General features: G+C 46.9%; 1 protein-coding gene across 2 annotated transcripts in view; it reads right to left on the reverse strand.

Moving 5' to 3' along the window:
- The window catches only part of LOC129836541 (leucine-rich melanocyte differentiation-associated protein-like), a 439,884-nt gene that overhangs the window by 39,181 nt on the left and 373,165 nt on the right, over positions 1–27,538 (reverse strand). For both annotated transcript variants that reach the window (XM_055902898.1, XM_055902899.1), the window contains exon 6: positions 10,390–10,474. In XM_055902898.1, the coding sequence (XP_055758873.1) occupies positions 10,390–10,474 (85 nt within the window). The remainder of the gene's footprint in view (positions 1–10,389; positions 10,475–27,538) is intronic.

The raw sequence follows: 27,538 nt of genomic DNA on the forward strand, positions 1-27,538 counted from the left end.
CTCCTAGCCTCTTGTTTTTAGTCAGTAGTGTGCTTCCTCTCTCCTCCTCCTTCCTCTATTATCTCCCAGGCTCACTCTTTATATTCACTCTCTCTCTCTCTCTCTCAATTTAATTCAATTCAATTCAATTCAATTCAAGGGGCTTTATTGGCATGGGAAACATGTGTTAACATTGCCAAAGCAAGTGAGGTAGATATTATACAAAAGTGAAATAAACAATACAAATTAACAGTAAACATTACACATACAGAAGTTTCAAAACAATAAAGACATTACAAATGTTATATTATATATATACAGTGTTGTAACAATGTACAAATTGTTAAAGCACACAAGTTAAAATAAATAAGCATAAATATGGGTTGTATTTACAATGGTGTTTGTTCTTCACTGGTTGTCCTTTTCTTGTGGCAACAGGTCACAAATCTTGCTGCTGTGATGGCACACTGTGGTATTTCACCCAGTAGATATGGGAGTTTATCAACATTGGATTTGTTTTCAAATTCTTTGTGGATCTGTGTAATCTGAGGGAAATATGTCTCTCTAATATGGTAATACATTGGGCAGGAGGGTCATGTCTGCCTACGGCGGCCTTTCTCAATAGCAAGGCTATGCTCACTGAGTCTGTACATAGTCAAAGCTTTCCTTAAGTTTGGGTCTCTCTCTCTCTCTCTCTCGCTCTCTCTCGCTCTCTCTCTCTCTCTCGCTCGCTCTCTCTCTCTCGCTCGCTCTCTCTTTCTCGCTCGCTCTCTCGCTCTCTCTCTCTCTCTCGCAGTGCATGCTGGGTGTTTTTGGAGTTTGAGTGTTTGGTTTTGTTTTAGCGGTATCCAAAGTTTTTTTTCAAAGTTAGGGTGGAAGAGGACAGAGTAACTTTCCTGGGGTTTGGAAGGTGTGGTGTGCGCGATGGCTTCTCAGCCTAGCGCGGAGGAGACGCTGTCTATACAGCATGGATTCAGGTGTGTTCCTGAGAATGGAGTTAAGGTGGAGGAGGTTCTGCTCGCGGTCGGTGAACAGGTAGGAGCTGAGTTTATACATTCTGCTTCTAGAATGAACAAAGCTGTGGTTGTGTTCATGAAAAGGGCTAATTTGGTTGGTAGGCTAATTGCTAGCGGAATATTTGTAAGGGATGTGTTGGTGTCAATTTCACCTCTCTCTACCCCTTCAACAAGAGTTGTAGTGGCAAATTTGCCTCCGTTTATTACGGATGATCAAATTAGGAAAGAGCTGAGTGGTTTTGGTAAGTTTGCTAGCGGTTTCCGTGTACTGTCAGCAGGATTTCAGGCAGATGCCGTTAAACACGTTGTTTCGTTCCGGAGGCAAGTGTTTATGTTTCTGAACAACAACGAGCAACAGCTAAATGTGCATTTTAAAGTGAGGCATGGGGAGGGGCTCTATGCAGGTTTTGCCAGCACAGATAGTCTACGGTGTTTTGAGTGTGGGGATTTGGGGCACAAGAGTTTTGCGTGCCTACACAAAGGCCGTAGACAAGGTGAGGGTACAAGCGCCAGTGGGGGAAATCGAGGTCAAAGTGCAGGGGGTAAGGAGATGCAGACAGCAGAGGCTGGGCCTAGTCAGGCTAGAGATGGTGGGATAGTGGAGGCTGGGTCTAGTCAGGCTAGAGATGGTGGGGAAGCAGAGGCAGGGTCTAGTCAGACTAGAGATGGTGGGGTAGCTGAGGCTGGGCCTAGTTATGCTATGGAGGGTGGTGTAAAGGGTGCTGGGTCTAGGCAGGATATGGATGGTGGTATAGCAGAGGCTGAGTCTAGTCAGGCTATGGATGGTGGGGTAGCTGAGGCTGGCCCCAGTCATGCTATGGAGGGTGGTGTAGATGATGCTGGGCCTAGTCATGCTATGGAGGGTGGTGTAGATGATACTGGGTCTAGTCAGGTTATTCTCGTGGATGAGGAGAGTATAGTGGGGAAGTGTAAGAGATTAGGGGGGGAGGAGGAGGGTGTCAAGCGGAAAAGGAAAAAGGGTGTGGACAAAGGCACCATGGAAATGTTGCCTGTTGCTGTGGGTGAGTCCCTAACCAGAGAGAAAGAGCAGGTGGTCAGGGTGGGAGATAGAGAAGAGGAGGAAAGTGAGTCTGAGGAAGAGGATGAGGAGTTTTTTTTTTCAGACTCCTCTTCAATTGGCCCGGAGCTGACAGCCAGTCAACCAGAGGGGTCTAAGTACACGTTGTTTGAACTGACAAGATTCCTGAATGAGACTAAGGGGAAAAAAGTTAATCTTGAGGCTTTTTTTCCTGATCCTAAAAAGTTTGTAAGATCAGTACAACATGCTGTGAGAAATGAGGTAATGGTGTCCTCTCACCGAGGAAACGGTTTAGGTTGAGGAAGTGGGTCACAACAGTGCGTAAAGGGTTACCTTCAGACACTGTTTAAATGGTTAATTTCTTTCTGACACTGGGGCTTTTTGAGCTTTGCTATTGGTCTATTTCTCTGCTGGCTTTTCTCCCACTTCTTATGGAGACTCTTCGGGTAGGCTCGCTTAATATAAATGGCGCCAGAGATGCGGGAAAGAGGAGTGTGTTGGGTGAATATGTAAAACAAAAAAAAGTACATGTGTTGTTTCTGCAGGAGACGCATAGTGATGTGGTGAATGAAGTTGATTGGGGGCTCTGGTGGAAAGGGGCAAGTGTGTTGAGCCATGGGACAAATCTTAGTGCAGGGGTGGCAGTCCTTTTTGCACCGGGTCTGTCTGTAAAAATTTGCTCCTCAAAGGAGGTGTGTAAGGGCAGGTTGCTTGTTGTTAAAGCAGAAATTAACAGCATGGGTTTTGTTTTTATAAATGTGTATGCGCCTAACACAGGGAGAGAAAGAGGGGTTCTATTTGGGAGTCTTAGACAGGAACTCTCACAAGTAGCGCCTGAGGAGATGCTGGTGATCGGAGGTGACTGGAACTGTACAATGGATTTTACAACAGATAGAAATGGGGCAGAGCCTCATTCAGTGTCAGTGGGGGTGTTAAGGGACATCATTAATCAGTTTGACCTAGTGGATGTTTGGAGAACTAAACATCCAAACACAAGACAGTATACATGGGTGAAGGTTTTTGGGGCTAGGGTGAGTGCAGCCCGACTTGATAGGTTTTACATGTCCAGGAATCAGAGCAATAGGCTGCTGGGCGCTACCATTCTCCCGGTGGGGTTTTCGGATCATCACATAACCATGGCTCGGCTGTCTATTTCACCAGGGCCCCGGCAGGCATCTTACTGGAAGTTCAATGTAAAGCTCTTACAAGATGCCACTTTTTGCTCAGGTTTCCAGACTTTTTGGGAAAGGTGGGGGCAGCGAAGAGAGGAGTATGAGTCTCTGGGTCAATGGTGGGATGTGGGGAAAGTGCAAATTCGGCTTTTCTGTCAACAGTACACAGCTCTCTCATCCTCAGAGGCTAGGAGAGTATTGGGGGAACTAGAGCGGTGTATTAGTGAGATGGAGGTAGAGATGGTGGGGCAAGGCAATGTAGGCCTCCAGGCTAATTTAGCCGAATTACGTAGGGACCTGGGCAGTTTTTTCCAGGTTAAAGCAAAGGGAGCACTTGTAAGAGCTAGGTTCTCCATGCTCAAGGAGATGGATGCTCCCAGCTCCTTCTTCTTTGGTTTGGAAAGACAGAGCAGTGAAGCCAAGGGTATGCATTGTTTACGGCTCTCTGATGGGCGGGTGACCTCTGTGGTGGGGGAGATGCGGGAGCGGACTGTGGAGTTTTATACTGAATTGTATAGGGCAGAAATGTGTGATCCTATGTGTGCTCAGGTCTTGTTCGCAGGACTCCCTAAGCTCTCTCGGGCACAGAGGGATGAAATGGACATTCCTCTGTTGTCACATGAACTGGCAGAGGCCGTAACCCAGATGTCCCCCGGTCGTGCACCGGGGGTCGATGGACTTCCAGTGGAGTTTTACAAAAAATTCTGGGGAATAATTGGACAGGACTTCTTTTGCGTCTTGCGTGAGTGCATCGGGGTAGGAGAGTTGCCGATGAGCTGCCGTCGGGCGGCTCTGACTCTCCTGCCCAAAAAAGGGGACTTGTGTGAACTTAAGAACTGGAGGCCTGTGGCATTACTCTGTGCGGACTACAAGATTTTTGCCAAGGTCCTCTCTAACAGACTGAAGTCCCATCTGGACTCTATAATACACAAGGACCAGACATATTGTGTACCGGGACGCTCAATCACGGACAACTTGTTCTTGATTAGGGACATGTTGGACTTGTCGAGAGGTTCTAATGTGAATTTTGGACTGGTCTCTTTAGATCAAGAGAAGGCCTTTGATAGAGTGGATCATGAGTATCTGTTTAATGTGATGTCTGTGTTTGGGTTTGGGAAGAGTTTTGTGACCTGTGTGAAGCTGTTGTATGCTGGGGCGTCATGTATGGTTAAGGTGGGAGGGGGGCTCAGTAGGCCAGTCTGGGTGAGACGGGGCATTAGACAAGGATGCCCTCTATCTGGGCAGCTATACACACTAGCCATTGAGCCTTTTTTAGGACTGCTACGCAGGAGATTGCAGGGAGTGTGCTGGACAGGCATGGGTGTGGTGACAGGAATAGCAGTCTCAGCATATGCAGACGATGTTTCTGTGATGGTCAGGGATGGGCAAGATATGCAGGAACTAGAGACCAGTCTGAAGGTGTACGAGGGAGCTTCATCAGCTAAGGTAAACTGGGGAAAGAGCAAAGCTCTGTTATGTGGGGAATGGGGGGATAGGGCTCCTCCTCTGCTTCCAGGGGGTTTGCAGTGGGGTTGTGAAGGGCTTAAAGTGTTGGGGGTGTACCTGGGCTCGGAGAGGTGGGTCAGGAAGAACTGGGAGGGGCTGTCACAGGCAGTGGTGTCAAGACTGGCCAGGTGGAGGTGGCTCCTATCCCAAGTGTCATATAGAGGGAGGGTGCTGATAATTAACAACCTGGTGGCATCTTCCTTGTGGCATAAACTGGCTGTCCTCAACCCCCCCGCCGGTCTGCTTGCAGACCTGCAACGCAAGCTGGTGGACTTCTTTTGGTCGGGCCATCACTGGCTGAAGGCAGCAGTGTTGTACATGACCGTCCACGAAGGAGGACAGGGCCTGGTGGAACTGGAGAGCAGGATGGCTGCTTTCCGGCTAAAGGCGGCGCAGAGACTGCTGTACCATACTGATGTTGGCTGGAGGGAACCAGCATGCGCACTGCTGAGGAGAGCTGGCGGATTAGGGTTGGACCGGCAGCTGTTCCTCATGAAGCTGGAGAGGCTGAGTACAGCAGGTCTCTCAGAGTTTTACTCTGCGGTGCTGAGGACCTGGCAGCTATTAAGGCCCACACGAGAAGGGGGTGTGGAGCCTGGGCAGTGGGTGTGGGAGGAGCCTATTTTCCACAACCCAGCCATCCCTTTGAGATCGGTTCAGTCTGCCACCCTGCAGAGGCAACTGATGGCAGGGGGTGTACAAAGGCTAGGTGACCTGAGAATGCTGGGAGAGGAGGGGTGGAAAACCCCGGAGGTCTTGGCTCAACAAACAGGAATAACGTCTCTTAGGCTGCTGGAGAGATTCCTGGAGGAGGTCCAGGAGGCACTGTCTGAGCAGGTAAGGGGGGTGTTTGAGAGGCCAAAGGGAGAGGGGCCACCAACGTTTCCGCCACTGCAGGTGACGGCAGAGACTGGGGACTGGCAAGGGGGTCTGGAGGACTTGTTAGATTTTAACACTCCGAGCCTGGGGGAGTTTGAGGGGGTGGGAGGTAAAGCCCTCTACAACCTCTGCGTTAAGGTTAGGAACATTAGAAGCCTAACAGGAGTGAAGGCACATCAGTGGCAGGGGGTATGTGGGGTGGAGAGTATGGTGGGTTTTAGATGGAGGGCGCTCTACAAACCCCCAGTACCAAAGAGGTCAGGGGACCTACAGTGGAGGGTTCTTCATGGAGCCCTGGCCACTAACAGCTGGTTGGCACGGGTTGATCCGGGAATTGGGCAGGGGTGTCCTTTCTGTCAAATGAAAGAAACTGTGATTCATGTGTTTTCTGTGTGCACCAGGTTAATGCCATTAATGTCTCAGTTGGAATGTCTGTGTGAGAGATTGGGGGTGGTTTTTGCTGTTGGGATGTTTATAATGGGATACAGGTATTCGAGTAAGGAGAAAGCGAAATGTGTGTTGTTGAATTTTCTGTTTGCTCAGGCAAAGTTAGCTATTTGGCTAACAAGGAGAAACAGGGTCAAAGGTGGGGGGATAACAGACTCTTTACTACTGTTTAATGGGATGGTCTCTGCGCGCCTTAGGGTTGAGTTTGAGTTCTATAAAATGATAAAATGTGTGGAGATGTTTGAGGAGATATGGTGTGTTGGGGGGGCTGTCTGTACAGCTGGGGAAGATGTTCTGGATATACGGTTGTAGGAGAGGGTATTGTTTTTGTGTATGGTGATTTGTATCATGTGGTAGATAGAAAGGTGAGTATGGTACATGTATGCAGTACAGGCTATATTTAGTTTTTTTATTTTAGGGGGGGGGGGGGGGGGATTGGCGGTTTTGAAATGAAATGAAATGAGAATGTTTCAATAAAGAAAGACCAAAAGTCAAAAAGTCTCTCTCTCTCTCTCTCTCTCTCTCTCTCTCTCTCTCTCTCTCTCTCTCTCTCTCTCTCTCTCTCTCTCTCTCTCTCTCTCTCTCTCTCTCTCTCTCTCTCTCTCTCTCTCTCTCTCTCTCTCTCTCTCTCTCTCTCTCTCTCTCTCTCTCTCTCTCTCTCTCTCTCGCTGTCTCTCTCTCTCTCCCTCCCCGCGTCTCTCTCTCTCCCTCTCGCTGTCTCTCTCTCTCTCTGTGTCTCTCTCTCTCCCTCTCTGTGTGTCTCTCTCTCTCCCTCTCTGTGTGTCTCTCTCTCTCCCTCTCTGTGTGTCTCTCTCTCTCCCTCTCTGTGTGTCTCTCTCTCTCCCTCTCTGTGTGTCTCTCTCTCTCTGTGTGTCTCTCTCTCTCCCTCCCTCTCTGTGTCTCTCTCTCTCCCTCTCTGTGTCTCTCTCTCTCCCTCTCTGTGTCTCTCTCTCCCTCTCTGTGTCTCTCTCTCCCTCTCTGTGTCTCTCGCTCTCCCTCTCTGTGTCTCTCGCTCTCCCTCTCTGTGTCTCTCTCTCCCTCTCTGTGTCTCTCGCTCTCCCTCTCTGTGTCTCTCGCTCTCCCTCTCTGTGTCTCTCGCTCTCCCTCTCTGTGTCTCTCGCTCTCCCCCTCTCTCACTCTCTCTCTCTCTCTCCCTCTCACTGTGTCCCCGCTCTCCACCTGGGCACTGACCTGCAACCGCTGGCTCCTCACTGGATCTCTAGACTGCAGTAATTACTAGTGGCAGCTGGGCTCTGGGGCCCCTATAACATCAGTAGAGAGAGAGATATAAAGAGATGGTGAGTGAGTGAGTGAATGTGTGTGTGAGGAGAGCATCTCTGTAGCGACATGGGGCTGTCAGACCTGCTAGCTACATCCCACCGACCAGGGCCATGTAGGTGCTAACACAGACAGACATCCCTGGACCACAATTCATCAAACCACAGTCAAATATAACTGATACTTTATCACAGATATATGGTGAATCATTAAAAGGGATTATGAATAATTATATAGAATATGTTTCAAAATAATAAATAAACAAGTGGGTTGTCGTGCTGTGCGGACTGAGGCGGACTGAGGCGGACTGAGTCGAACTGAGGCGGACTGAGGCGGACTGAGGCGGACTGAGGCGGACTGAGGCGGACTGAGGCGAACTGAGGCGGACTGAGGCGGACTGAGGCGGACTGAGGCGAACTGAGGCGGACTGAGGCGGACTGAGGCGGACTGAGGCGGACTGAGGCGGACTGAGGCGGACTGAGGCGGACTGAGGCGGACTGAGGCGGACTGAGGCGGACTGAGGCGGACTGAGGCGGACTGAGGCGGGGGACGTATAAAGGAGATGAGGGTTAAAGATGAGGGTTAAAGATGAGGGTTGTGTTATCGAAGGCTGCAGAGCTAACGTCATAAACATAACAAATGGTGACTTTCGACTCACCACGGCCCAGATCTAGGAGGGAGGGGGAAATATCTCACATGTCAGATCCTCTCACTTTAATGGACTGTTCCCTGTCCGGCCTGACGTTCACAAAGCATAGTTTCTCTCTGGCTATGTATGTCCCAAATGGCACCCTAGGAATAGGGGGCCATTTGGGACTCTCACTGGGACTCCCTAGGAATAGGGGGCCATTTGGGGGGGGGGGTGGTGTGTGTGTGTGTGTGTGTGTGTGTGTGTGTGTGTGTGTGTGTGTGTGTGTGTGTGTGTGTGTTGCTCACTGTTGACCTCTTGAGCTGGCCCTCTATGGAGTTGGGCGCATCACAGCGGCAGTGTGTTGAATGGCAGAGATAAAGAGCATGCTTAAAGCTCTACCCTGCTGTGAGGTTTGGTACCATGGCCTCAGGGTCGCTCACACAACATCTCTACAGACACAAACATCCAGTGGCCTTTTATTTCTACTACAACCCTGGCCACTGCAACTACACATTGTAGAATCTTCTGCAGCAACAGGAAATGTGAATTATTATGTGGATTGTAATACAATTGTCGGATGTCATAAGGTGAATGCACCAATTTGTAAGTCGCTCTGGATAAGAGCGTCTGCTAAATGACTTAAATGTAAATGTAAATGTCATTTTTCTAGGGTTTGAAAAAAAATTGTTAGGGAAAATCTATTTAAAATTTTAGAGGTAACTACTGACTTTGGAAGCCTTTTTAAATCTTGAATACACTACAAGTTTTCATTTCCTGCAACAACAGGGTGATCAAATGAAGCTCCAACACCTGTAGCTAACACAGCGGTGGTGAACAGATAGCAGCACCAGCACATTTTAAATAGAATGGAATATAGTTTCTTTGTCTGTTCCTATGCACTTTGTATGTTCCTATGCACTTTGTATGTTCCTATGCACTTTGTATGTTCCTATGCACTTTGTCTGTTCCTATGCACTTTGTCTGTTCCTATGCACTTTGTCTGTTCCTATGCACGTTGTCTGTTCCTATGCACGTTGTCTGTTCCTATGCACTTTGTCTGTTCCTATGCACTTTGTCTGTTCCTATGCACTTTGTCTGTTCCTATACACTTTGTATGTTCCTATGCACTTTGTCTGTTCATATGCACTGTTATGTTTATTATGATCATTTACTGGAAGAAATATGCATAAAAAATGTATGCTTCTGATAGTAACGCTATTGCATAGCAAATGCTTATCATCAATATAATATAAAACATATTCTCTGCTAAAACAGAGGCATCTTTAGAAATGCAGTACATGTTAATCCCTTCCATACATTAGATTGGAATAAGACATAATCAATGACTAGCATCAACAGATCAAGGAGGGTTGACATACACACTCCCACACACACACATCAAATCAATAGTTTCAACCTAGATTATACATTTCAGCATTCATCAACAACTCACAGAGATGACAAAAGACAGACTATGATCTAATAGAAATATGAAGTCCACTATTCTCTCACTCCGGTTAATCAATAAGAAGAAAAACATGCATACTCGTTTCCATTATCAAAGGGCTTTCCCTTTAATGAACATCATTAAGACGAAGGCTAATAAAATACACTGTACTGAAGTTGTTGATTCTCTATCTCATTCTCTGATCAGTGTCTGGAGTAGAGAGAGGTCGTCACATAGACAGGAGAGATCTCTCTGGAGTAGAGAGAGCTCATCACATAGACAGGAGAGATCTCTCTGGAGTGGAGAGAGCTCATCACATAGACAGGAGAGATCTCTCTGGAGTAGAGAGAGGTCATCACATAGACAGGAGAGATCTCTCTGGAGTAGAGAGAGGTCGTCACATAGACAGGAGAGATCTCTCTGGAGTAGAGAGAGCTCATCACATAGGGAGGAGAGATCTCTCTGGAGTAGAGAGAGGTCATCACATAGACAGGAGAATCTCTCTGGAGTAGAGAGAGCTCATCACATAGACAGGAGAGATCTCTCTGGAGTAGAGAGAGCTCATCACATAGACAGGAGAGATCTCTCTGGAGTAGAGAGAGGTCATCACATAGACAGGAGAGATCTCTCTGGAGTAGAGAGAGGGCATCACATAGGGAGGAGAGATCTCTCTGGGGTAGAGAGAGGTCATCACATAGACAGGAGAGATCTCTCTGGAGTAGAGAGAGCTCATCACATAGACAGGAGAGATCTCTCTGGAGTAGAGAGAGGTCATCACATAGACAGGAGAGATCTCTCTGGAGTAGAGAGAGGGCATCACATAGGGAGGAGAGATCTCTCTGGGGTAGAGAGAGGTCATCACATAGACAGGAGAGATCTCTCTGGAGTAGAGAGAGGTCATCACATAGACAGGAGATACATCTCTGGAGTAGAGAGAGGTCATCACATAGGGTCGAGAGAACATCTCTACCATGTTTTTTTAACATTTTCTTTACCTTTGTGGTTCTTGCCGTCTCTAGAGCCTCTGGGTAGAGGGGTGTAGAGTGTGGAGGGACTCTCAGACTTAGGGTCACCTGGGGCCTGAGGAAAGGAAACACACACTCACACTTTACTATTTAGATTGTAGAAGAAAAAACATGTCCTCTGCTATTAGAAAAATTGAGAGAGAGAGAGAGAGAGAGAGAGAGAGAGAGAGAGAGAGAGAGAGAGAGAGAGAGAGAGAGAGAGAGAGAGAGAGAGAGAGAGAGAGAGAGAGATACAGAGATACAGAGAGATACAGAGAGAGAGAGATACAGAGATACAGAGAGATACAGATACAGAGAGAGAGAGATACAGAGATACAGAGAGAGATACAGAGATACAGAGAGAGAGAGAGAGAGAGAGAGATACAGAGATACAGAGATACAGAGATACAGAGATACAGAGAGAGAGAGAGATACAGAGATACAGAGATACAGAGATACAGAGAGAGAGAGAGATACAGAGATACAGAGATACAGAGATACAGAGAGAGAGAGAGATACAGAGATAGAGAGAGAGAGAGAGATACAGAGAGAGAGAGAGAAAGAGATACAGAGAGAGAGAGAGAAAGAGATACAGAGAGAGAGAGAAAGAGATACAGAGAGAGAGAGAAAGAGATACAGAGAGAGAAAGAGATACAGAGAGAGAGAGAGAAAGAGATACAGAGAGAGAGAGAGATTCAGAAAGAGAAAGAAAGAGAGAGAGATTCAGAAAGAGAAAGAAAGAGAGAGATTCAGAAAGAGAAAGAAAGATACAGAAGGAGAGAGATAGAGGGATTTCATTGCTGTGACTGATTGTCCAAGTGCTATGAATTATATTGATGAGGACAGGAAATGTTGAAACTCCATTCCTGTGTCATGGTGAGGGAAGCAGCACGCCGGGCCAGATCACCTTTCATTCCTGTGTCATGGTGAGGGAAGCAGCACGTCGGGCCAGATCACCTTTCATTCCTGTGTCATGGTGAGGGAAGCAGCACACCGGGCCATATCACCTTTCATTCCTGTGTCATGGTGAGGGAAGCAGCACGTCGGGCCAGATCACCTTTCATTCCAGTTTCATGGTGAGGGAAGCAGCACACCGGGCCATATCACCTTTCATTCCTGTGTCATGGTGAGGGAAGCAGCACGCCGGGCCAGATCACCTTTTATTCCTGTGTCATGGTGAGGGAAGAAGGACGCCGGGCCAGGTCACCTTTCATTCCTGTGTCATGTTGAGGGAAGCAGGACGCCGGGCCAGGTCACCTTTCATTCCTGTGTCATGGTGAGGGAAGCAGGACGCCGGGCCAGGTCACCTTTCATTCCTGTGTCATGGTGAGGGAAGCAGGACGCCGGGCCAGGTCACCTTTCATTCCTGTGTCATGGTGAGGGAAGCAGCACGCCGGGCCAGGTCACCTTTCATTCCTGTGTCATGTTGAGGGAAGCAGGACGCCGGGCCAGGTCACCTTTCATTCCTGTGTCATGGTGAGGGAAGCAGCACGCCGGGCCAGATCACCTTTTATTCCTGTGTCATGGTGAGGGAAGCAGGAAGCTGGGCCAGATCACCTTTCATTCCTGTGTCATGTTGAGGGAAGCAGGACGCCGGGCCAGGTCACTTTTCATTCCTGTGCTATGTTGATGGAAGCAGGACACCGGGCCAGGTCACCTTTCATTCCTGTGCTATGTTGAGGGAAGCAGCACGCCAGGCCAGATGACTTTGATGTTCTGTCCCCCTCCTCTCCCCTTCCGGCCTTTTAAAGGTTCTATGGCATGGAAGGCCTCATGACTACTGAGCCATGACCTGCTGTAGGGGTCAAACCAAGGGCATACCACTCACTATGACACACAGGCCCTCTAACCCAAGCCCTAACTAACGCACTTCTACTGCTATCTGAACACACCAACAGATTGGCATGACAGCACCACTCTGTCTCTCCAAACATCTCTGCTACTGGCTTTCAGGTTTCAGAGTTAAATCCACTGTTTTCTGAGCTCTCAGCTCTTTAAAACAGTCTTTAAAACAGTGTGTCGCAATATTCAAAGGGTGTTTTCTAAACAGGTCACAAGTATTGTTGTTTTTCTTCTTCTTCTACTTCTTCTTTTTGTGCACCTTCAAGGACCCAAACATCCTGTTCAATTAGTCTTGTGTTCCCTGGACTTCTAGCTGTTTCAACAGGCAGTTCATCATGATGCAGTCCTATCTGATGCCTTAGCAGAAATACTCTCCTTTCCTCTCCTGCTGGGGGAAATTCACCAGGCTTTTAATCACTAAAGTGACAAATACATATTAGAGACGATTTGGTGCTGATATTCCTCTGGTGTAGCTGATTCTCTAGTCTACAGCCTCCACGCACAACCTTGAGGAACGAGACCGCTGGACAATGCTAAATGAAAACACATTCTTCACTGGCGAGGAGAGTGGTGTAAATTGAAAATGATCCCATAATGTGCTTTCAGATAGGATCTCAGGTCGTCATTCCAGTACATTCCCGGTTTGGTCAACACATTATATTACTAGAAGAAAAAGAAGAGTGGGACAAATGACATCAACGAGTTCTGGATGTAATGACTTACTGGTATGTTAGCGAATTAGAATGGAAACATCACAAATGATCCTGTCGACATTATACTTTATATTTCTTTTCTGGGGTCAGCAGTTAGTGTTATTGCGATTGAAGTTAGTATATTTTTTTTTACAGTGCTATATCTTACAACCAGTGATGTAGTGATAAAATAATTGTTGGGTCACTGATCACTGTCAGTGGTGAGTAAATGAAGTCACCCTAAGTTTTCAATGGGTTTTTCCATGATAGAAAAGTACCACAGGAGGCTGGCGGCACCTTAATTGGGGAGGACAGGCTTGTGGTAATGACTGGAGCGGAATTGGTGGTATGGTATCAAATAAATGAAACATATGGTTTCCAGGTGTATAATGCCATTCCATTTACCCACTACCACACCACAGCTTTAAGGTACTATTCTACTGTACCACATCTAACAACTATTCAAGGTAGTATTGTAGGTACTGGAGGTCTCTGCTCTTCAATGTGTCAGTAGTATCCTTTATATCCTAACATCCCCCAGTCATTAGGTTCTGACTACATAATAGGTCTGCGTCTTAGACATAGAATTACAACCGATAGAATAACTAACCATTGATTTGAACAGGAGTGAATGTGAACGCCCGTTCTACCCAGTTCTAATTCTATGGTCTGAGAGGCAGCCCATAGAGCCTCAGAGCAATCTGCCTGCCTGGTTCATTTCCTGTCCTGCCTGTGAGATCACCGACCCTGGCCTCTGCAGGGTTGTGCTTCATTCAGAGTTTCATTGAAAATGTCTCAAATTTCTATTTAATTCTTGAATTTGAATTGAAGTAGTAAACAGGATACAGAATTGCATTTCCAATTTGATTTAAAGGAAATATAAAAGAATTCAGTGAAATTCAAATGCCTCTTCTATTCTACATTAGGTGTAGCCTATACAAATACGTGTTGCACATAAAATATCAAACATGTCGTTATATACAGTACCAGTCAAAAGTTTGGACACACCTACTCATTAAAGGGTTTTTCTTTATTTTTACTATGTTCTACATTGTAGAATAATAGTGAAGATATCAAAAATATGAAATAACACATGTGGAATCAAATAGTAGCCAAAAAAGTGTTAAAAATGCAAAAAAGATTTTAGATTCTTCATAGTAGCAACGATTTGTCTTGATGACAGCTTTGCACACTCTTGGCATTCTCTCAACCAGCTTCACCTGGAATCTCACATTTGGAGATCAGACCAAAGGACAGATTTCCACCGGTCTAATGTCCATTGCTCGTGTTTCTTGGCCCAAGCAAGTCTCTTCTTCTTATTGGTGTCTTTTAGTAGTGGTTTCTTTGCAGCAATTCAACCACGAAGGCCTGGTTCACGCAGTCTCCTCTGAACAGTTGATGTTGAGATGTGTCTGTTACTTTATTTGGGCTGTAATTTCTGAGGCTCGTAACTCTAATGAACTTATCCTCTGCAGCAGAGGTAACTCTGGGTCTTCCATTCCTGTGGCGGTCCTCATGAGACAGTTTCATCATAGCGCTTCATGGTTTTTGCGACTGCACTTGAAGATTCTTTCAAAGTTCTTGAAATTTTCCGCATTGATTGACCTTCATGCTTTAAAGTAATGATGGACTGTCGTTTCTCTTTGCTTATTTGAGCTGTTCTTGCCATAATATGGACTTGGTCTTGTACTAAATAGGGGTATCTTCTGTATACCAACACTACCATGTCACAACACAACTGATTGGCTCAAACACATTAAGAAGGAAAGAAATTCCACAAATTAACTTTTAACAAGGCACACCTGTTAATTGAAATGCATTCCAAGTGACAACCTCATGAAGCTGGTTGAGAGAATGCCAAGAGTGTGCAAAGCTGTCATCAATGCAAAGGGTGGCTACTTTGAGAATCTCAAATATAAAATATATTTGATTTGTTTTAACACTTATTTGGTTACTACATGATTCCATATGTGTTATTTCATAGTTTTGATGACTTCACTATTATTCTACAATGTAGAAAATAGTAAACATAAAGAAAAACCTTGGAATGAGTAGGTGTGTCCAAACTTTTGACTGGTACTGTACATGTATATAAGATATTGTTGAAACAATTGATTTTCAGGAAAAACTCTTAAAATGAATGATCAAGGAAAACAAAACCTGTATGCATATATTATTATAAGATATTCTAAACTCAGCAAAGAAAGTAGCATCCCTTTTTCAGGACCCTGTCTTTCAAAGATAATTCATAAAAATCCAAATAAATCCACAGATCTTCATTGTAAAGTGTTTAAACACTGTTTCCCATGCTTGTTCAATGAACCATAAACAATTAATAAACATGCACCTGTGGAACGGTCGTTAAGCCACTAACAGCTTACAGACGGTGGGCAATTAAGGTCACAGATATGAAAACTTAGGACACTAAAGAGGCCTTTCTACTGACTCTGAAAAACACCAAAAGAAAGATGCCCAGGGTCCCTGCTCATCTGTGTGAACGTGCCTTAGGCATGCTGCAAGGAGGCATGAGGACTGCAGATGTGGCCAGGGCAATAAATTGCAATGTCCGTAGTGTGAGACGCCTAAGACAGCGCTACAGGGAGACAGGACAGACAGTTGGTTGTTCTGGCAGTGGCAGACCACGTGTAACAACACCTGCACAGGATCGGTACATCCAAACATCACACCTGCGGGACAGGAATAGGATGGCAACAACAACTGCCCGAGTTACACCATGAACGCACAATCCCTCCATCAGTGCTCAGACTGTCCGCAACAGGCTGAGAAAGGCTGGACTGAGGGCTTGTAGGCCTGTTGTAAGGCAGGTCCTCACCAGACATCACCGGCAACAACGTTGCCTATGGGCACAAACCCACTGTCGCTGGACCAGACAGGACTGGCAAAAAGTGCTCTTCACTGACGAGTCGCGGTCTTGTCTCACCAGGGGTGATGGTCAGATTCATGTTTATCATTGAAGGAATGAGCGTTACACCGAGGCCTGTACTCTGGAGGGGGATCGATTTGGAGGTGGAGGGTCCGTCACGGTCTGGGGTGGTGTGTCACAGCATCATCAGACTGAGCTTGTTGTCATTGCAGGCAATCTCAACGCTGTGCGTTACAGGGAAGACATCCTTCTCCCTCATGTGGTACCCTTCCTGCAGACTCATCCTGACATGACCCTCCAGCATGACAATGCCACCAGCCCTACTGCTTGTTCTGTGCATGATTTCCTGCAGGACAGGAATGTCAGTGTTCTGCCATGGCCAGCGAAGAGCCCGGATCTCAATCCCATTGTGCACGTCTGGGACCTGTTGTAATCGAAGAGTGAAGCCTAGGGCCATTCCCCCCAGAAATGTCCGGGAACTTGTAGGTGCCTTGGTGGAAAAGTGGGGTAACATATCACAACAAGAACTGGCACATCTGGTGCAGTCCATGAGGAGGAGATGCACTGCAGTACTTAATGCAGCTGGTGGCCACACCAGATACTGTGTTACTGTTACTTTTGATTTTGACCTCCCCCCTTTGTTCAGGGACACATTATTCAATTTCTAATCGTCACATGTCTGTGGAACTTGTTCAGTTTATGTCTCAGTTGTTGAATATTGTTATGTTCATACAAATATTTACACGTTAAGTTTGCTGAAAATAAACGCAGTTGACAGTGAGAGGCCGTTTCTTTTTTTGCTGAGTTTATTTCATGAATCACTTACATTTTGTTCAATATGGGGAAATCTACACATTCCTGAATGCATTAGTTTAACCCTCAAGCTGCTCCTTAAACATTGAATGGGAGTCAATTGCAAAATTATGAATTGAGCACAACCCTGCTCCCGTGTTCCTCCCCTGGCCCCACAGACCCTCCTAATCCTGCTGCTTGTCCCCAATGAATCTTCCTACCAGTCACCACCCACAGACTGAGATGAGGGTTGGGGGAGGTAGGGGGTAGTGGTTGGATAGGAGGCAAAGTTCTCAGGTGGCCCCACCTTACGGGTCGGCAGGGATGGCAATCAGGTGCGGCACCCCAAAAGGGGATCCATTGTCAACATCAGAGCATTGCTGCGATCCCCCTCCAGCTGCACCTGACGCCCTCCACACCCCTTCTCCCTCTCTACCACCCCATGCCACGTCAACTGATCAAACATCCACCCTCCCTTCCCTCTATCCCTCTATCCCTCCTTCCCTATTCACCATCACCCCACCTGCAGAACATTCATTAGCCAGTTCTCCCTCTCTTTTTATCTCTCCCTCTCTCTATTTCCAATGATCTCTGCGTCTCGATCTATTCCTCTTTCTCTCCCTCTCTCTGCCACGCTTTCTGTCTTTCTTTACCCCCCCTTCTCTCCCTCTCTCTCCCACGCTTTCTGTCTTTCTTTACCCCCCCTTCTTTCACTCTCTCCCTCCCCTGCTTCCCTGACATCTACCCATACCATGTTTTGAATGTGTTTTGTCTCATGTCAGCAAGTCATAACTGACTATGAGGCCCAATAGGTCCAGTAATCCCTAGCTAGGACCTCGTGTAACTTTGCCAAACTGGAATAATAGATGTAATATTATAACAAATATATGCTGCATATTCAGATCAAAAAGGAGCTTCAGAGAAATAAGAAGCCAATGGATTGAAGAGGGCCTGAGATCACATTAACACTGAGGAATGCTAAAAGAAAACATACATAATGTTTAAAACACACAGAGAGGAGGAGACACTGTGGACTACAAGTCATTATAGCTACCAGCCTCTCTCTCTTTGTCGGTCTGTCTCTCTCTCTGTCTCGCTCTCTGTCTGTCTCTCTCTCGTAGCTGTTCCTGCACTGAGCAGAGGGGGGTGCTGCAGTGTCATCTATTTAAGAGCCTCCCTTCAATCTCTCTCCCTCCCTTCTCTCCCTCCCCTCTCTCTGTGCTGTCCAGAGTAGTATGCCCAAGGCATTTGCTGTGTTCACATCGTTGTAGTCTGTGCTGTGTGAGTTATCAACACAGCGTAGGATAATATGGCACACATTATAGGCTGGGGAAAGGACGGCAGAAATCTCTCTGATAATGGTTCTGAACAGAGGACATAGCAGGGACTAGAGAGAGAGAGAGAGAGCGAGAGAGCGAGAGAGAGAGCGAGAGCGAGAGAGAGAGAGAGAGCGAGAGAGAGAGCGAGAGAGAGAGCGAGAGAGAGAGAGCGAGAGAGAGAGCGAGAGCGAGAGAGAGAGAGAGAGAGAGAGGAACATTGAGATGAGGGCATGTAGAATATGTAATGAATATGTCCCTCAGACCCAACATTATGTCTATATCAGTATGTGGTGAAGTCAGGTGTTTCTCAGATAGGCAGAGTCAAAACCATACACTGGACAGAGCCTATGGCAAACTGTTCCAAATGTTTCATGGGGATTATGTTCAAATACAGTGCACTACAAAGTACACTAGAGTGTCAATTGATTCTCAGACATATCTCTGAATGGAGTGCCCTGTTCGTAAGGAGGGAGGTAGATTCCTCCCTACCTCTCGCCTCACCTCGACCTCCCTCCTTAAGACTGACCAGCGATACAATGTAATCAGGGCGAGCAAGGTTATGTTGTAGAGGTCTAGAGATGTAAACACCAGCCTCTTTTATCTGCCCCTGCATCTGGACAAGCAGACAAAGTACTAAAAGGAAATAAATGGGGCCTGACAGCCACATCAAAGGGTTCAGCCAGCGGCTTACTGCTACTTAAGGCACAGGAATGCTGTTGCTAAGCATCAGACTACAACCTATCAGGGCCCAAGGAGTACACGGAGGGGCCGAGGACTGGGCCTTGGAGAGTAGCGAGGGAGAGGGGGGGGGGGGGGGGGGGGGGGGTGTTGGGGGGAGAGAGAAAGAAGGAGAGAGGGAGAGAGAGATGGGGGGGAGAGAGAGGAGGGGGAGATAGGGAGAGGAAAGTGAGGAAGAATGAGGGAAAAGGAGAGAGTATCCTGACAGTGAGGGGAGGCTAGGGACTCTAGGAGGTTTTGTAGCTTAAAGCAATTGTTAGAAGAAACAAGCTTTCTGTTTTGTTTTCTCTTGACACCATTGCTACTCTTTGCACTTGCAAAAGACATGTATAAAAATGTCTTTTGAAATGTTTTCTCTTTGGGTCTATATAAAAGATCTTTATTTTGTGTGTGTGAGCGTGAAACTTCTTTTCTCGTATTTCCTTCAGCACTTGCACTGCTTTCTGATGATTTTCCAGATCAGACGAGACAGAAGTTATACATTTATTTGAGTCAACATTTAATACTGGCCTGACACATTTTTCATAATACTTTAATGTCATTTTGTGCTTCATTCCTCTGATGTTCGAGGTTATGAACATAAACACACATAAACATCCTGAAAAACAAAGATGCAAAACAAGAGACAGAAAATGAGGTGGAGACACTGACTAACAATAGCAAAATAAAATAACAGTTACTCTTTACAATGGCAAACAGACACAATGTTCTAATTTAGACACAAAGACAATTCTCTTATTCAAAGTTAAACTACAGTTTAAACGTCAAAAGTAGCAAAGTTGACAACGTAGCAGAGGTATATTTAAGAGCCTAAAACAAATTATAGTTGCATGTTTTTGACAAAGAAAAACTTAGTGCCTAGCAAATGAACAAGTCAAGTCAAACCTTGAATAAAACAAATCGGTGTGTTTTTGAAGAGAACATATCTGCATTGGTATGCTGAAAATAATGAGTTAGTTCAGCACAGTAACAGCATCAACTAAGAGAGAAAGTACTTTTAAGGAAACACTTTTAAACCTTTGACCTTGATAACGTGCACACTCACGCGCATGCACACACGCGTACACACACACACACACACACACACACACACACACACACACACAGCAAGATTAACTTTGTTCCTTTAATGATTCTCCAGTGCTACTCCAGTGAATGGATCATATGATCGCTGATCATAAGACCAGCAACTCTTCGGGGTTGTTTTGCTCAGAGCATAAAGTGAAGGGTGCAGTACTAGAAGAGACTACTACACTGCCTGTGTAAAGCTTAGTATTAAACACACACACACAGACACACAACAGTGTTAAGCAAAGGTCGTCTCACTACAGGAAGTTAATCGCCCGTATCACCAACTCTTAGATGATAATAGGTCTAGGTTTGTTTTTAAAAAGCCACTCGGACCGACCTTTTCATTTGAATGCCTCTCAGAATAAGAAAGGGTCATTTAAAGTAAAACAGAAACATGTGGTTGTATTGTAGTGAAGGAATTCCAGTATAAGGCTTAGTATACGCTTCAGAATGTTCCTTATTCGGCTAGGCTATGACCTTTCCACTGCTGGGCTGACTCTGTATACCATCTACCATGTCCATAACCATTAAGATTATACAGGATAGTAGAACAAAATATATTAGTAACATATTAGTGGTGTTCCATCCAGTCTGGTTAGAATAATGGATATCCAGCACTTAGGCCGGAAACTACTTCAGTCTTAATGTATGGTGATCACTGATGCAGGCTGGGAGTAGTTATTCCTTACAGTTTATCACGCTGTTGGAAACACTATTGATATCTGAATGAGATACAAGTATGTAACGTTAATAAACAATGTCAAAAGCAGCCATTAAACTGAAAGTGTAAGCTATTGTACGGTATAATGTACAGACTTGTTAGAGTTGACCTCACCTAGTGTTGAATTTGTTCACTAAATTCAAGGACATTTGTCATGCCAATTCCTCCCAGCATCATGTTGGATGAGACATTTCTTCAATCACTTGAGATTCCTTTCCTTCCTTCCCGTTCCACTCCAGCACACATACTGTATGATCCCCCCTCTCTCTCACACACACACACACACACACACACACACACACACACACACACACACACACACACACACACACACACACACACACACACACACACACACACACACACACACACACACACACACACACACACACAAACAAACACACACACGGAGAGAGGCTCAGAAGTGTGACATATCATGAGGCTTTCTGTTCCGATTAAGGGCTGTAGCTAACATCAGAGCTATTTTCCAACACAGTGTGTGTGTGTGTGTGTGTGTGTGTGTGTGTGTGTGTGTGTGTGTGTGTGTCTGTGTGTGTGTGTGTGTCTGTGTGTGTGTGTGTGTGTGTGTGTGTGTGTGTGTGAGTGTGTGTGTGCTTGCTGGCTGGGTAGGTGGATGGGTAGGATGTTTAATAATTGAAGAGTCGGGGAGCGAGCCTGTCACACAGCCGCCTTGTCTGGATTGTTTCCTATGCAATTAGACGGCAGGACACATTTGAAGACGACCCACCAAAAAGAGCGGCAGAAAAATAAGTGACATGTGAAACTTAAAGGAAATTAGCTCTTCACACGAGTGAAATGTGAAGGTTACTTAGCAATGCTTAACTCAGAGATGTGGCTGTGTGAAGTGTGAGTTTGTGTGTGTGTTTAACTCAGAGATGTGTGTGTGTGTGTGTGTGTGTGTGTGTGTGTGTGTGTGTGTGTGTGTGTGTGTGTGTGTGTGCGTGCGTGCGTGCGTGCGTGCGTGCGTGCGTGTGAGACGTGTGCGGGTGTGTTTGACTCAGGCCTGATTTTTTTTACAAAAAAAGAGAGAGGGAGTGTGACAGGCTCGCTCTCCCTTCAGTCAAGGGAGATCACAGAAGGAATGGAAACTAATTTTGACTTGGGGCGTACAGAGAGATAGTGATAGAAACATCAGAAAATCTGTGGAAATAATGAGATCTCTTGATGTTTTCTGGAAGATACGGCATGACGCCTACAGATGGACTCCTCATTTATACACCTAAAGACACAGTCCCACTCACACACTCCTAACCCCAGAACACACACTGGAGTCCGACAGCATAGTATTGCCCGTATTGTTCAAAGACCGGTACTGTATACACACATATTCATAGTACTGTGTAAACACACTTCATTCTGTCACATACAGACACATACTACACAGGCCAAACACAAACTAATCTATCAATTACTTGTGTTCATCATGTTGTTGAACCGGTACGCTGGCTCGTGACATCATGTTGTTGAACCGGTACGCTGGCTCGTGACATCATGTTGTTGAACCGGTACGCTGGCTCGTGACATCATGTTGTTGAACCGGTACGCTGGCTCGTGACATCATGTTGTTGAACCGGTACGCTGGCTCGTGACTTCCCCCCGCTCTACCTCCCTCTCTATCTCCCTACTTCCCCCCGCTCTACCTCCCTCTCTATCTCCCTACTTCCCCCCGCTCTACCTCCCTCTCTATCTCCCTACTTCTCCCCGCTCTACCTCCCTCTCTATCTCCCTACTTCCCCCCGCTCTACCTCCCTCTCTATCTCCCTACTTCCCCCCGCTCTACCTCCCTCTCTATCTCCCTACTTCCCCCCGCTCTACCTCCCTCTCTATCTCCCTACTTCCCCCCGCTCTACCTCCCTCTCTATCTCCCTACTTCCCTACCTCTCTCTCTCCCCCCCCCCGCTTTACCTCCCTCTCTATCTCCCTACCTCTCTCTCTCTCCTTCCTCCCCCACGCTTTACCTCCCTCTCTATCTCCCTACTTCCCTACCTCTCTCTCTCCTTCACTCCCTTTCTTCCCTCCCTCCCTCTCTACAGCAGGACTTATGGAGGTGAGTGTCTGCATGACAGGCAGAGAATAAAATAGACAAACCCAGGGATAAAAATGAAGTCAAAAGTAGCCTTTTCGACCAGTAATTGCACTGCTTCGCTGAGCTCTCAGATATATGAAGGTGATTTACTGTCCGCCACGCCACCACAGATCAGGAGGCCCTCGCAGAGAAACACTTGTGCTATGAAATTGTTTAAATCTCATCAAGTTCTGCTTTCACAGCAGACCATAAATCACAAAGGCTGTTATCATAGACCTCCATGAGCGGCTGTGAGGCAGGCAATGGATCGTGGGTATATATAATCTTGACTGAGCAAACAGCCGGGTCTGAGGAGAGAGAGTAGCAGGGAGGACTGAGATACTTTCATATTAGCCGTGGTGGTGGTGGTTGGTGCAGCTGGAGGACCACTGACTACACTACCGCTGGGTCACTGACTACACTACCGCTGGGTCACTGACTACACTACCGCTGGGTCACTGACTACACTACAGCTGGGTCACTGACTACACTACAGCTGGGTCACTGACTACACTACAGCTGGGTCACTGACTACACTACCGCTGGGTCACTGACTACACTACCGCTGGTGGATTACTGACTACACTACAGCTGGGTCACTGACTACAATACAGATGGACTACTGACTACACTACAGCTGGGTCACTGACTACAATACAGATGGACTACTGACTACACTACCGCTGGGTCACTGACTACACTACCGCTGGTGGATTACTGACTACACTACAGCTGGGTCACTGACTACAATACAGATGGACTACTGACTACACTACAGCTGGGTCACTGACTACAATACAGATGGACTACTGACTACACTACAGCTGGATTACTGACTACACTACAGCTGGACTACTGACTACACTACAGCTGGACTACTGACTACACTACAGCTGGGTCACTGACTACACTACAGATGGACTACTGACTACACTACAACTGGACTACTGACTACACTACAGCTGGATTACTGACTACACTATAACTGGACTACTGACTACACTACAGCTGGTGGATTACTGACTACAATACAGATGGACTACTGACTACACTACAACTGGACTACTGACTACACTACAGCTGGTGGATTACTGACTACACTACCGCTGGGTCACTGACTACACTACAGCTGGATTACTGACTACACTACAGCTGGGTCACTGACTACACTACAGCTGGATTACTGACTACACTACAGCTGGGTCACTGACTACACTACAGCTGGATTACTGACTACACTACAGCTGGGTCACTGACTACACTACAGCTGGATTACTGACTACACTACAGCTGGGTCACTGACTACACTACCGCTGGCGGACCACTGACTACACTACAACTGGACTACTGACTACACTACAGCTGGTGGATTACTGACTACACTACAGCTGGATTACTGACTACACTACAGCTGGTGGATTACTGACTACACTACAGCTGGTGGATTACTGACTACACTACCGCTGGGTCACTGACTACACTACAGCTGGCGGACCACTGACTACACTACAGCTGGGTCACTGACTACACTACAGCTGGGTCACTGACTACACTACAGCTGGGTCACTGACTACACTACCGCTGGGTCACTGACTACACTACCGCTGGGTCACTGACTACACTACAGCTGGGTCACTGACTACACTACAGCTGGGTCACTGACTACACTACAGCTGGACAACCACTGACTACACTACAGCTGGACAACTACTGACTACACTACAGCTGGACAACTACTGACTACACTACAGCTGGACAAAAACTGACTACACTACAGCTGGGTCACTGACTACACTACAGCTGGGTCACTGACTACACTACAGCTGGACAACTACTGACTACACTACAGCTGGACAACTACTGACTACACTACAGCTGGCAAACTACTGACTGTGATGGATATCAAATTTCCTCCACTCTGCATCTATTACCAGCTAATTGTTACTGCATACATTTCTTGTCAACAACAAAACGGTCAATTAATTAAGTAAAAAAATGCACTTGTGATCGCGTTTACAATCCCAACAGGGAGGGTGAAGCCCAGGGCATTGTTCAAGTAAATTAATTTACTGCTGGGGAGGGGTTAAAGTCTGCCATAAAGACACAGACAGACAGGCCAATATAATACAGGAGTCCAGGTACCAGACAGAGTGACCAGCCACAGACAGACAGACCAATATAATACAGGGTCTCGGTACCAGACAGAGTGACCAGCCACAGACAGACAGGCCAATATAATACAGGAGTCCAGGCACCAGACAGAGTGACCAGCCACAGACAGACAGGCCAATATAATACAGGGTCTCGGTACCAGACAGAGTGACCAGCCACAGACAGACAGGCCAATATAATACAGGAGTCCAGGTACCAGACAGAGTGACCAGCCACAGACAGACAGACAGGCCAATATAATACAGGAGTCCCGGTACCAGACAGAGTGACCAGACACAGACAGACAGGCCAATATAATACAGGAGTCCAGGTACCAGACAGAGTGACCAGCCACAGACAGACAGACAGGCCAATATAATACAGGAGTCCAGGTACCAGACAGTGACCAGCCACAGACAGACAGACAGGCCAATATAATACAGGAGTCCCGGTACAAGACAGAGTGACCAGCCACAGACAGACAGACATGCCAATATAATACAGGAGTCCAGGTACCAGACAGAGTGACCAGCCACAGACAGACAGACAGGCCAATATAATACAGGAGTCCAGGTACCAGACAGAGTGACCAGCCACAGACAGACATGCCAATATAATACAGGAGTCCAGGTACCAGACAGAGTGACCAGTCACAGACAGACAGGCCAATATAATCCAGGAGTCCAGGTACCAGACAGAGTGACCAGCCACAGACAGACAGGCCAATATAATACAGGGTCCAGGTACCAGACAGAGTGACCAGCCACAGACAGACAGACATGCCAATATAATACAGGAGTCCAGGTACCAGACAGAGTGACCAGACACAGACAGACAGACAGGCCAATATAATACAGGAGTCCAGGTACCAGACAGAGTGACCAGACACAGACAGACAGACAGGCCAATATAATACAGGGTCCAGGTACCAGACAGAGTGACCAGCCACAGACAGACAGACATGCCAATATAATACAGGAGTCCAGGTACCAGACAGAGTGACCAGACACAGACAGACAGACAGGCCAATATAATACAGGGTCCAGGTACCAGACAGAGTGACCAGACACAGACAGACAGACCAATATAATACAGGGTCTCGGTACCAGACAGAGTGACCAGCCACAGACAGACAGGCCAATATAATACAGGAGTCCAGGCACCAGACAGAGTGACCAGCCACAGACAGACAGGCCAATATAATACAGGGTCTCGGTACCAGACAGAGTGACCAGCCACAGACAGACAGGCCAATATAATACAGGAGTCCAGGTACCAGACAGAGTGACCAGCCACAGACAGACAGACAGGCCAATATAATACAGGAGTCCCGGTACCAGACAGAGTGACCAGACACAGACAGACAGGCCAATATAATACAGGAGTCCAGGTACCAGACAGAGTGACCAGCCACAGACAGACAGACAGGCCAATATAATACAGGAGTCCAGGTACCAGACAGTGACCAGCCACAGACAGACAGACAGGCCAATATAATACAGGAGTCCCGGTACAAGACAGAGTGACCAGCCACAGACAGACAGACATGCCAATATAATACAGGAGTCCAGGTACCAGACAGAGTGACCAGCCACAGACAGACAGACAGGCCAATATAATACAGGAGTCCAGGTACCAGACAGAGTGACCAGCCACAGACAGACAGGCCAATATAATACAGGGTCCAGGTACCAGACAGAGTGACCAGCCACAGACAGACAGACATGCCAATATAATACAGGAGTCCAGGTACCAGACAGAGTGACCAGACACAGACAGACAGACAGGCCAATATAATACAGGAGTCCAGGTACCAGACAGAGTGACCAGACACAGACAGACAGACAGGCCAATATAATACAGGGTCCAGGTACCAGACAGAGTGACCAGCCACAGACAGACAGACATGCCAATATAATACAAGAGTCCAGGTACCAGACAGAGTGACCAGACACAGACAGACAGACAGGCCAATATAATACAGGAGTCCAGGTACCAGACAGAGTGACCAGACACAGACAGACAGACAGGCCAATATAATACAGGGTCCAGGTACCAGACAGAGTGACCAGCCACAGACAGACAGGCCAATATAATACAGGAGTCCAGGTACCAGACAGAGTGACCAGACACAGACAGACAGACAGGCCAATATAATACAGGGTCCAGGTACCAGACAGAGTGACCAGCCACAGACAGACAGACATGCCAATATAATACAGGGTCCAGGTACCAGACAGAGTGACCAGCCACAGACAGACAGGCCAATATAATACAGGAATCCAGGTATCAGACAGAGTGACCAGCCACAGACAGACATGCCAATATAATACAGGGTCCAGGTACCAGACAGAGTGACCAGCCACAGACAGACAGGCCAATATAATACAGGAGTCCAGGTACCAGACAGAGTGACCAGCCACAGACAGACATGCCAATATAATACAGGGTCCAGGTACCAGACAGAGTGACCAGCCACAGACAGACATGCCAATATAATACAGGAGTCCAGGTACCAGACAGAGTGACCAGCCACAGACAGACATGCCAATATAATACAGGAGTCCAGGTACCAGACAGAGTGACCAGCCACAGACAGACAGACAGACAGGCCAATATAATACAGGGTCCAGGTACCAGACAGAGTGACCAGCCACAGACAGACAGACAGGCCAATATAATACAGGAGTCCAGGTACCAGACAGAGTGACCACCCACAGACAGACAGACAGGCCAATATAATACAGGAGTCCCGGTACTAGACAGAGTGACCAGCCACAGACAGACAGGCCAATATAATACAGGAGTCCAGGTACCAGACAGAGTGACCAGCCACAGACAGAC

Source organism: Salvelinus fontinalis, chromosome 37 (genome assembly GCF_029448725.1).
Source record: "Salvelinus fontinalis isolate EN_2023a chromosome 37, ASM2944872v1, whole genome shotgun sequence".
Taxonomy (NCBI): domain Eukaryota; kingdom Metazoa; phylum Chordata; class Actinopteri; order Salmoniformes; family Salmonidae; genus Salvelinus; species Salvelinus fontinalis.